This window comes from Gopherus flavomarginatus, chromosome 1 (genome assembly GCF_025201925.1).
Source record: "Gopherus flavomarginatus isolate rGopFla2 chromosome 1, rGopFla2.mat.asm, whole genome shotgun sequence".
Taxonomy (NCBI): domain Eukaryota; kingdom Metazoa; phylum Chordata; order Testudines; family Testudinidae; genus Gopherus; species Gopherus flavomarginatus.
Genome location: NC_066617.1, coordinates 108,158,336 through 108,170,987, shown reverse-complemented (window position 1 = coordinate 108,170,987; position 12,652 = coordinate 108,158,336). Strand labels below are relative to the sequence as shown.

The following is a 12,652-nucleotide window of genomic DNA, read 5'->3' as shown; positions in this document are numbered from 1 at the left end:
CCCAGAAGGACTCGGTGGAGGGGTCCTGACTGTGCCTGCAAGCTCTGCTGTAACCTGTGTTCCTGTTGTCCAATAAACCTTCTGTTGTACTGGCTGGCCGAGAGTCACTGTGGGTCCCAGGAAGAGGGGTGCAGGGCCGGACTCCCCCACACTCCGTGACAGATGGATCTACTGGGTCGTAAGGTGTACTCAGCGGGGGCCCTACAGCTCCGAGTGGCCAACCAACAGGCTCTACTGAGCCGTTACAGTTATAACACATGGGCAGAAGTGGGTAGGTTCACCGAGCTACTACCCCCGGACTCACACCAGGAATTTAACGTGTTCCTGGAGGAAGGAAAGAAAGTGGCCAGGACATCTCTCCAGGCCTCCCTAAACGCTGCTGACTCAGCGACCAGAACTTTGGCCTCGGGCATCACCATGAGGCGTATCTCCTGGCTCCAGGTCCCTAACCTGCCTTCCGAGCTGCAGTACACCATCCAGGACCTACCCTTTGATGGCAAGGGTTTGTTCTCGGAGAAGACTGATCCCAGGCTGCAGAGCCTGAACGATAATAGGGTCATCATGCGCTCGTTGGGAATGCATACCCCCGTAACCCAACGAAGACCCTTCAGACCCCAAACACACCGCCCGTACTTTACTCCTCCGCAGAGGCAGGACCTCAGTAGAAGGCACGGGCGGGGTGTCGGCAGATGCCAGTCTGGTCCCCAGGGGGGCCAAAACCATGGGCCCTCTAAGGCACCACCGGGCCCTAAGTCCAACTTTTGAAGGTGCGCCCGGGGACGGCGTACCAGTCTCAAGACAGGATCCTTTCCCTCCCTTCTCCAACCGTCTCTCCTACTTCCTCCCGGCGTGGTCCCAATTGACTTCGGATCTTTGGGTTCTATGCACGGTGAAGCAAGGATACCACCTCCAATTTGCTTCATCCCTGCCCTCCCGCCCCCCATCCCAGTCCCTCTTCAGGGACCCCTCTCATGAGCAAGTCCTCCTACAAGAGGTCCAGTCTCTCCTCGCTGCGGGAGCTATAGAGGAGGTACCTTTAGACGAGAGGGGGAAGAGGTTTTACTCCCGCTATTTTCTGATTCCCAAGTCCAAGGGAGGCCTCAGACCTATCCTAGACCGACCTGTGCGGACTCAACAAATGGATGCTCAAGTTGAAGTTCCGCATGGTCTCCCTGGGAATGATTATCCCGTCCCTGGATCCTGAAGACTGGTATGCCGCCCTCGACATGAAGGATGCGTACTTCCACATTGCCATCTTTCCACCACACGGGAAGTACCTTCGCTTTATGGCCAACCACCAGCACTTCCAATTCACAGTCCTCCTCTTCGGCTTCTCCACGGCCCCGAGGGTGTTCATGAAGTGCATGGCCATCGTCGCCGCCCACCTTCGCCGGCAACAGATACATGTGTTCCTGTATCTGGACGACTGGCTCATCAAGGGGACCTCTCGAACTCAGGTCCGGCAGTATGTCGGCGTAATCACGGACCTATTCTCCCGGTTGGGCCTACTCCTCAACACCGAGAAATCCACCCTGGTCCCCGCACAAAGTCTGGACTTCATAGGGGCAACGCTGGACTCTACTCAAGCCAGGGCCTACTTGCCTCAGCCCCGCTTCCAAGCAATCGTATCGATCATACGAGGTTTACAGGCCTTCCCAGTCACCTCAGCTCACACCTGCCTCGGCCCCCTGGGGCATATGGCCGCATGTACTTATCTGACCAAGTATGCCAGACTCCGCATGCAACCCTTTCAAATGTGGCTCCATTCGGTCTTCCGCCCGGGCAGGGACCCTATAGACATCCTGGTGACAGTTCCCCCAGTCCCCTCCGCTCCCTCGATTGGTGGCTAACTCCATCCCTGGTATGCGCAGGGATGCCGTTCCACCCACAGCCGCCGTCGATGACCTTAACGACGGATGCATCATCCCTCGGTTGGGGGGCCCATCTAGGTCACCTGCGTACCCAGGGCCTTTGGTCATCCCAGGAGCTGACACTCCACATAAACGTCCGGGAGTTGAGAGCAGTCCGCCTTGCGTGCCAGGCGTTCCAGCAACATCTTCACGGCCGTTGTGTTTCGATATTCACGGACAACATAACGGCCATGTACTACATCAACAAACAGGGGGGGACCCGCTCGTCTCCCCTGTGTCAAGAGGCCATTCGACTCTGGGACTTCTCTATAGCCCACTCGATAGACCTGGTGGCATCCTTTCTTCCGGGGGTCCGGAACGCTCTGGCGGATCAGCTCAGCCGGTCCTTCCTATGTCACGAATGGTCAATAAGACCGGACGTCATCCATTCGATCTTCCGGAGGTGGGGATTTCCCCTCATAGACCTGTTTGCCTACCACTCGAACAGGAAGTGCTAGGAGTTCTGCTCCTTTCAGGGTCTCTCTCTCCGGGGTCGATCACAGACGCATTCCTCCTGTCGTGGAGGCACCACCTGCTGTACGCCTTCCCTCCGTTTCCTCTGGTGCACAAGGTCCTGTTAAAGCTGCGCAGAGACAAAGCGCATCTGATCCTGATCGCGCCTGCGTGGCCCAGACAGCACTGGTACACCACCCTGCTAGATCTGTCCATGGACACCCCAGTTTCCCTCCCTCTCCTCCCAGACCTGATCACGCAAGACCACGGCAGGCTTCGTCACCCAGACCTGCGAGCCCTCCACCTCATGGCGTGGCTTCTGCATGGCTAAACACAGCGGAGTTGCGCTGTTCCGCTCCGGTTCAGCGTATTCTCCTCAGCAGCAGGAAGCCTTCCACCCGCTCCACGTATTTGGCGAAGTGGAAACGCTTCTCTTGCTGGTGCGCAACTCAGGGCGTTACTCCTTCGGAGGCCTCGATTCCCACGATCCTAGACTACCTCTGGTACCTTAAGCAACAGGGCCTGGCGACATCCTCTCTGAAGGTGCACTTAGCAGCTATATCCACTTTCCAGCCAGACGAGGGTGGTCACTCCGTGTTCTCCCACCCCTTGGTCTCTCGGTTCATTAAGGGCTTAGAGTGCCTCTACCCCCCTGTACATCGCTCTGCCCCTACCTGGGATCTCAATTTGGTCCTAAACCGACTAATGCACCCACCCTTTGAGCCACTAGCGACTTGCTCGCTCCTGTACCTATCCTGGAAAACAGTCTTCCTGGTGGCCATTACATCGGCCAGGCGGGTTTCCGAGCTGAGAGCGCTCACGGTGGACCCGCCCTACACTGTTTTTCATAAAGACAAGGTACAACTGCGACCTCATCCGGCATTCCTCCCTAAGGTTGTGTCTGCCTTCCATACCAACCAGGACATCTTCCTCCCGGTCTTCTTTCTGAAGCCCCACTCTTCTCGGCGGGAGCAGCAGCTACACTCCTTGGATGTACGCAGAGCGCTCACTTTCTATATTGACCGGACGAAGCCATTCCGGAAGTCTCCCCAGCTGTTCGTGGTGATCGCGGAACGGATGAAAGGTCTGCCAGTCTCCTCCCAGAGAATCTCCTCCTGGGTGACTGCATGCATCCGCACATGCTATGACCTAGCTCATGTCCCTTCGGGCCACCTCACAGCACACTCTACCAGAGCTCAAGTGTCATCAGCCGCCTTCCTGGCGCGCGTGCCTATCCAGGAGATATGCCGTGCAGTGACCTGGTCATCGGTCCACACCTTCACCTCGCACTAAGCACTGGTCCAGCAATCTAGAGATGATGTGGCCTTTGGCGCAGCGGTTCTGCATACTGTCACATCTCACTCCGACCCCTCCGCCTAGGTAAGGCTTGGGAATCACCTAACTGGAATGGATATGAGCAATCACTCGAAGAAGAAAAGACGGTTACTCACCTTTGTAACTGTTGTTCTTCGAGATGTGTTGCTCATATCCATTCCAAACCCACCCTCCTTCCCCACTGTCAGAGTAGCCGGCAAGAAGGAACTGAAGGGTGGCCGGGTCGGCTGGGGTATATATCCAGTGCCATAGCAGCGCCACTCCAGGGGGCGCCTAGCCGACCCACCGAGTGTTGCTAAGGTAAAAGTTCCTCCGATGAACATGCACGCGGCACGCACACACCTAACTGGAATGGATATGAGCAACACATCTTGAAGAACAACAGTTACAAAGGTGAGTAACCGTCTTTTTTAGTGGTGTGTTTATCTGTTCGCTAGGAGTTGGACTGATATCACCAACTTGTTACATATAGGTTACTGAACAGGGATTGCCAGTAACTGGCAACTTTTTTGACAGTGCAGGAGAGATGGAGGTGTAGGGTAGGCACAGCCATGGTTCTGGCAATTTGTGGAGGAGGAGCTCTTCCTGGGCTGGGTGCTGTACTTGGGAGGATTTTGGTCATTATGTGATTAAAAGGTGAGAGGGAGGGCCAAACTGTTCCCCCAGTAGGTGGCATTGGTCTAATAGCTAGAATGGGGGACTGGCAATCAGGACACCTGGGTCTTATTGCCCACTCTGACACTGACTCGCTGGGTGACCTCAAGTATGTATGTTAATCCCTGTGCCTCAGTTTCTCCATTCAAAAATTGGTAATCATCATACAGCTCTTCGTAAAGTACTTTGAACCAATAAGGTACCTCTTATAACAGATGTTATATATTAATGATAATACTTAGCAGTTACATAAAAGCGTATCTTGTGTAAGGGTGGGATAGGGCAGGGATAGCTATTCCCTCCTCCACCTTTCCTACCCCCACCCCCATGGATATGGCTTTCCATCTTTTACTCACACCCTTCAACTCACCATCCCTACCTTGATTGAAAACTGGACCCAGCTGCTTCTATGCTGGACTTGACACCTCTCTGCTGCCACGTCTGCGGCTCCCTCACTGAAGCCTGCTTCATTATCACACTAGGGAGACTAGGGGGCAGTCTGTGAGACAGCTTAGACCTTAGCACTGAAATATACAGGGAGGAGTTGCAAGCAAAACTGTAAGAATTCCAACCTGTTTGTTTGCAGATAATTCCTGAGGAGAAAAGAAGAGCTCAGTTTGCTGAATAAATTATTGATTGTAAAGTGGTTAGACTCGACCATCCTGAGTTGAATTTGAACGACAGGCAAAATAATTCATATATTGCATTAAATGCAATGTGTTTGTTCGTTCATTCTTACAGACCAAACTGCAGCAAGAAATAAGAGTCATAAATGAGTTTTTGTGTTTGCATGTATCTGTGGGAGCCTCTTTAGTTATTAAAATGCTCTGGATACAGATTAACTTCTTTTTCTTAATATATCATCATTTCACTTCCCTTGAACTGCACACTGTTTGAGAGAGACAGTGAAAGGTTGCCTGACTTTTCTGTAACTCTTGTAAGTCAGTCTGTGTTCTCTGTTGAACAGCTGTTGGATAACTTCTTACAGTAGTACTCCTCAGAGGACTGTATAACTCACATCCCTGCTCTTCCTATAGAAAGGGTACCATTTCTCCCATGGGGGAAGCAAAGTCCTGTCACATACTATGGTAAATTAGGATACTTGACCTCTCTACCATGACAAGTAATAGATCTTTGTCTTTAAATTGCTGACCTAAAAATGTGGGGGTTTTACTTATGTTGGGTGGCTTCCATTTAAACCGAAGGGATTATGAAAAGCTGAATGTAGCAAATACATAGAAATACCACACAAGAGGAGGGTTAACTTGGAGAAACTTAATAAAAGGGACTATCCTCAATTAGCTGTGAATCCATGAGTTTCTTTTCTCTCAAACTGTAATTTAGTAAAATATGACAAGAATATTCATTTTTTCCCAATAATAATCTTAAACTAACTATCACTATATAATAATACTAGATGACTATAAAGCTATATGGCAGAAGTAAAATGGTTATTTATTTGGAAATAATGGATTATTGTTCAGAAGTTTTTAATTTAATAGGGTATAGAAGAACAAATACAGATAGGGAAATATCCTCTTGGTTTTGAGAACAAAGCCCTGATCCTATAGAGACTTATGCACATGCTTGATTTTAACTTTCATCCTTAAAGTTAAGCATGTGCCTGTGTTTTTGCAGGATCAGAACCCACGTGTGCTAAGCAGGAGAGCTCATGTGGTCTTCCTTAACGTTCAGGTCCCCTTATCCCTTTTCTTTTCTTTGTAAACATAGCTAATGAGAGTTAGCAGATTATTACTCGGAGTCCAGTGGCACCTTAAAGACAGACTAACACGGCTACCCCCTGATACTTGACAGATTATTACTGTGACTCTTGGAACTGAGTTTTCCCAAAGTGCCTTCCCATATCCCCACTTCTTTAGTTCCTAGAAAAAGTTAGGAAGAACATATTAATAAACATACAGATTGGGGAAATAGAAAGGAGCCATCAGGGGAGCAGTTATGTATTGGGATGAAAGAAAGCAATGATAAACTGATCCTCCCTTACAACCATTGTTCTTGAAAGAAGGTTGAGAGCACAAAGGCAGCCCTGATCTTTGCATAAAAGCAATTTTAGCCTTTTAAATCCCTGGGTACATCAGTGGATTTTCTCCATCTATTCCCTCTTATGCCCCTCCCTTCTTTGTAACTGGATTCATCATTACAAACAATAAGAGGGAATGGCTGGAAACTTCCTTGCCAGATGCTAATGACTGCTGTGATTTCAAATAATGAGTCAGTTGAAGAGTACTGCCCCAGAAACAGGACTCTGTTCCAAGCATCTATATCCAGTGCAGATATATTAGGTTCAAATAAACATATTATGATTCAAGTTTGTTATGTGTTAAAGTAAATTTGAGCTTTGTGCAAAATACTAGAATTGCATCTCAAGGGACCAAGGTCCCCTCTCTACTAAACAATACAGGCAACAGAATTGCCATCTACCCCTACTACCTTACCAATGTGCCTAACCTTTTATCTGGAGAAAATCATGTCTAGGAAGGAATGAAAGGGGAGCTCAGTTTTCATAGCCATTTGTTCTTCGGTGTCTCTGCAGAGACTTCAAACTAGTGGTGGGCAGAATTGGAGAAATTCATTGTTTTTGTCGTGGATAAAAATTCAGACAATTGTTTGTACCTCTCAGGGTTTTATCATGGGGAGATCAGTCTTTCATCATGAGATTTTTCAGTACTTCCTGGCTGAAGCGTGGTCTGAAATGCTGTACCAAGTGAGGCCACAAACATTCTTTGTGAATGCAAATGCCAGGGCTCAGGAGAAAAGTATGAGTTTTAACAAACATATTTATTCTGTGGTATCTGGTTAGACTGGTGCAGATGAGGTAGAAACAGACCTATATTTTTTCTACAGCTGAAGCAGATAAAGAATCTCAATTCACTGTCTGAGAAGCCGGCAGGAGCCATTGGATCAGATTCAGGAAACGATAGCTCCCTCGTCAAAACTATCTAGGATAAAGAGAAGACAATGTGGTCTTATTCTTACTTGGAGGCAATACTGTCCTTTTCCCTCCCCACCCCACCCCCACCCTTCCTCTGTCACTTGTTTGTTGTCCTGATAAAAACACCTCTGAGGTGGTCTACACCAGCAATGCCCTTGTTGTTAGCAGTAGTGGAACTGCACCATTCCCTAGTCAACAGTGGGAGAATTTCTGAAGATGTTCAGGGTAGAAATGTTCAATGCAGATACAGCCTAGTGGTGGAAAGACGTTGGATTTAGATTAGACAAAGGTTCTAATAATACTTTCTTGTTTGGTTGGGGGGGTGTTTTTTTTCTTTTTTTAATCAGTAATTTCTTCCCATTCTTTTACTGTCAGTCTTTAGTGATAACGTATTGTGTTATGTTATGATGCATTGAGTACAGTATGTAACAAGCAGCTCTGAGTAAGTAGATGATGGACTGGATCTTTAATTAGTTCCCAGCAAGTGTTTTAATTGGTGATGACAATGGATAAAAGGTTTTTAATTGGTTCCTTTAAATACCAATAGACTTGACAGCTTAATCTTTTTAAGTGTTTCAGAGAGGTGGAGAGATACTGAACTGCCAAAGAGAATGGAAACCTGATATGATTTATTTACAAAAAACGTATTTCAGCCAACAGAGGCATCTTAGGGAAAGTGGCTCTCTGGCTGGCTATGGGTGCTAAAATGGTTTTCCACCTCCTTTGTAGATACTACATCGGTCGGCGAATGTACGTGTTGGTGTCCGAGCCAGAGATGATCAAACATATCTTAGTGAAGGACTTCAGCAACTTCACCAACAGAATGGTAAGTTTGGTAGAAAGACTCTACCACATCCTGTAAATTCAACACTTGGGAGGCCGCATCCTGCAGTCCTCAGACAGGCCAAGGTGCACATAGATTTTGATAGGGTTTCCTAAAAAAGAAGCTTCAGATCTGGCAGTGAGTGTTTCAGGAAAATCAGCTTTAGAGACAAGAATGGTGAACTGCTGAATAAAACTAACGGAATGTAAATCTGACCACATATGTCAGCTAAATGACTCCATTATTTTCCAGGGCACTTTGAGGACTTGAAGAGAAGCTGTTAAAGAGGGAAATAATTGTTTTGTGGTAAAGGCACTGGACTAAGACTCAGGAGAGCAGGTTCACTTCCCACTCTGCCACTGACTTCTTGTGTCAAGTCACTTAATCTATCTGTGCCCCAGTTACAAATGGGGATAATACTCTGTGACATTCCCCAGGGTGGAACCTGAACTGCTGTGTCCCTTAGCTCTCCAGCCTGGGATGCTTTTTACACTGCTTTACTGGTGAACAGCAAACCTCTCTAAGCTCTGCTCACTTACAGCCACCAGCATGTAAAGTCACTCCCAGCTGAATACATGCATGTTATGCCCAGCCATCCATGAATTACATACAGGGTGACACCCACATATCCCTCAGTGTCAGCCTTCGTTCCCAGAAATGTGGCTCTTGTACTGTTCAGGACCCTCCTGGGCAGTATAAACTCATAGATAGTCCATCATTCCAACAATGGCCATGAATCTGCACCAGGCTTGTTGCCTTAAGTAGGGATTCCCAAGCGCTTCAACCAAAATACATCGGTTTAGATAAAACAAGTTTATTAATTAGACAGAGATTTTAAGTGATTACAAGTATAGATGCAAATAAGTCAGGATTGATTACAAAAGAAATAAAAGGATAAACATGTAAGCTAACTTTGAAACTTTATCAAGGCTAATAGGCTTAAAAGCAAAAGGTTTGGCTCACCATGAGCTGCAGTACATTTCAGCTGTGTCCCTTTCCAGGCTGGGACCACTTCCTCCCTTTGTTCAGTTCTTTGAGAGTCGTCCCTAGCCACCTTTCTCCTCCTTCCATCTCTCTGCTCATGATGTTTTCCCCCCTTCTTTTGCATGTTTCAGTAACAATCATATAGCAAAATCTCATCATCTTACATGCAGTGTTGTCACACATATTACAACGGGATAATCATATTCTTCAGATTGAGTTTTCAGATGATATCTCACAAGGCATACTTAATACAAAATATATCATATCCTTACAAAATTGGTGAATGTGGGGTACAGGGTATCATATAGGGTACATGGTGTCACAACTGCTCCCTTCCGACACCCTTTGTCTGCCACGTCTATTTAAATTTGAGTTCTTTGGGATGAGGACTGTCACTTAAGATGTGTCTGTTCAGTGCTTAGCAGAGTGGGGCTCTGATCTCAGTTGGACACTACCATAATATCAAACAACAAAGAATAAAGATATGTTTAACAAAGACATCTTCGTATGGAATGTTTAATTATTTGTTTCAGATCCATTTCTAAATATTTTTAAAAAATATTTTAAAATGCTCTTCTTAAGGATTGTTTAGAACAAATAATAAAATGGAAGCTACAAAGGGATAGCAAACATTTCTGGTATCCAGTAGACATTTTACAGGAAAATATGGCCACACTTGTTTTTGGCTTAACCTTTTCCCTTCTTCTTCCTACACATACACAAGTACTATAAGCCTGAACCATGTCTGCTCAAGCCTGTTGAAATAATATGTTAGATGAGGAGTGGTCATACTTATTGACCCTCCAAACCGCGTAAGATAATCTTCAGAAGTTCGAGAGCCACAAGCACAAGCTGCCCTGCAGGGCAGCACCTGCTGGGGCACGGTCTTGTGCCCCAAAGCCCTCCTGCAGGGCTAAGGCCCTGAGACCCCCGCCCCACAGGGCAGAAGCTGCAAGCTTCCCCCAGCAGTCTGGTAGGTAGAAAATGAGGGTGGGGGCATGGAAGGCTCCACAAGCCGCACTTTAACTGTTAAAGAGCCACATGCGGCTCACGAGCCATGGTTTGACCGTGCCTGTGTTAGATATTCAGGAGGACTATACGTTCTCAAGGGTGAAATTCCATCTCTGATCTACTATCCATCTCATCTCCCCACTGCTCACTCTGCTTCTCTAACCTGCATGTTTTAAAAATTCTCCATGTATTCTGCTAGTTCACCTGTGGGCACCCTAATATCTTACTCTTCTATATCTCCTGTAATTTACTTTCTGATCTTCCTGTCTACCCTATATCTGCCTGTAACTCTTGGCTACCCTAGGAGCTCCTGCTGCTGAATGTTTCAAAGGCTGAAGTTCTCCATGTGGATAAAAAGTTCTCCCCACGCTGTATCTCTGTCTGCAGAAACCGCCTGTTATTTCTCCCTCAGGAAGTGACCTGTCTCTTCCTGCCTACACCTTTCCTTCCCCATATTAGTTCCTGACTACTGACAATAATTAGTTTCTATCCCATTTTCAGAATACAGCCAGTTCCCAGTTGATGATTACCTGGAAATCAGGGAGTGTTTTTAGGGGGTTCATACAGTTATTAATTGTATTTCTAATTAGAGTCATATTTGATATTTGAACCCTAAATTTCCCTCCACTCTCTCAGCTCACCTGTCTGTCTTTCTATCACCACTTCTCCAACATTGGCAGAATTTGTTCTTAAACCTGTCTCTGTAGAAATTCTTATCCATTCTTTAGTTCTCTCCAGTTTGCATTTCCCTTTTTCATGATCTTTGTAAACATCTGTGGTACTCTCTAAACTTATGGAGATTCAGAACACTGTAAATTTACTCTCTTAGGCACAGGCACCTGCTCCCTCAGGTCTTCCCACTCCACCCCTTCCCCCAAGGCCCCACCCATGCTCCACCTCTTCCTGCCCCTGCTCCACCCCTTCCCCCAAGCATGCCACGTCCTCACTACTCCCCCCTTATCCCCAGCCTCCTGCATGCTGCAAAATGGCTGTTTACGGCGGGCGGGAGCCGCAGGGAGGGTAGGGAAAGTGCTGATCAGCAGGACCCACTGACAGATGAGAGGTGCTGGAGGGTCTGCAGGGGAACTGATGGGGGCCTGCCAGTGGATGTTCAGCACCCACCATTTTTTCCCTGTGGGTGCTCCAGACCCAGAGCACCCATGAAGTTGATGCCTATGCTCTTAGGACCATACTGTTCCCTGTCTGGTTAGGTACACACATTGCTCTCATTAGTTTCTGAGCAATCTCCTAAGTATTTATGGATTTAGCCTCCCAACACCCCAATGTATCACTATTTCCATTCTACAGATGGGGACTTGAGGCACAGATGAAGTGATTTACTCAAGCTCGCACAGGAAGCATATGGCAGAGGAGGGAAAGAACTCAGGTCTCCTAAAGTCACAAGACCATGCTTCCTCTACCCTTTGTCATTATCACTGGCTTGTTAGATGATTGAATTGAATTGAAAATACCCTTCCATGGACTTGCTTCATTTACTTCTGAGCTTTTTATCTACCTGTTTTCCTGTTTGCTCATGCATTTCCAATCTTTGAGGCGTCTATCTCCCACACTTCACTTTGTCTGCTGTCCACTTTCTTTCACCTATCATTCCTCACAATTTAGGGTGGTCAGCCTTCTATTTAGGACATGTCTACACAGGGACATCCAGGAAAATTAATCCAAATTAACTAAAGGAGTGAATTTGAAGCAGATAGTTAAACCACATTAAACCTCTGTGTGAATACCCTCATTCAGAATAAAAGTGGTCTTAATTTTGTTTGGCTTAATTCACTTCCAAAGCATCCATACAGGAATTTAATGCAGTTTAGCTAATCTATTTCAAATTCAGACCTTTAGTTAATTGGGATTAATTTTCTTGAATGTCCCCATGTAGACAAACTCTCGTACTCATCCACATCTATCTGAAAATGGCTGTTTCTGTCTTCCCTATTTCGTCTCATGGAATTTCACTCAAAAAGCTTCCTTTCCTCTTTAGCTCACACTTGATTCTCTCAGTGAAGTGGTTTGTGATGCTGTGTATAAAGGATTCTGTATAAAAATAAATAGTATTGAATTGTATGTAAGGCAGGTCATTTGAGTTTATTCAAATGTGACTTCGTATGTGTGAATAATGGTTGCAGAGGGACAAAAGCACTTTCCAAGTAATAGAAGTCTTTTTCTCGTTGCCTGTACAGAGGTTATTTTAAAGCTTTTAAGGGAGTGCTTCTGTTTATACTTAGAAAATTACTGAAAGCAAGGTCCTTCTCTATTTTTATTAGCAGTTTCTAATTGCTAGTGTACAATTTAAAATGCAAAAAATATTACTCTGGGTTATTTTCCCCCTAAATATTATGCTGATGAAATTGAGAGACTAAAGCATTAGCTTTTGAGTAAGCACTATGCATAAAGCTTTGCTAATGCAGCTCAGTCCTGACATAGAACATTCCTGCTGTTCCAGTCTCAGGCCTCTTCAGTTGAGGCTGTCAGTCTTGTAGTGGTTTTCTGATGCACTTGAACGGGGAGTAGGAC

At 46.3% G+C, this 12,652-nt stretch overlaps 1 protein-coding gene across 3 annotated transcripts in view; it reads left to right on the top strand.

Annotated features, from left to right (window-relative positions):
- Positions 1–12,652, top strand: part of TBXAS1 (thromboxane A synthase 1) — a 369,109-nt gene that overhangs the window by 177,758 nt on the left and 178,699 nt on the right. For all 3 annotated transcript variants that reach the window (XM_050945812.1, XM_050945821.1, XM_050945802.1), the window contains one exon: positions 8,035–8,131. In XM_050945812.1, coding sequence (XP_050801769.1) covers positions 8,035–8,131 — 97 coding nt within the window. The remainder of the gene's footprint in view (positions 1–8,034; positions 8,132–12,652) is intronic.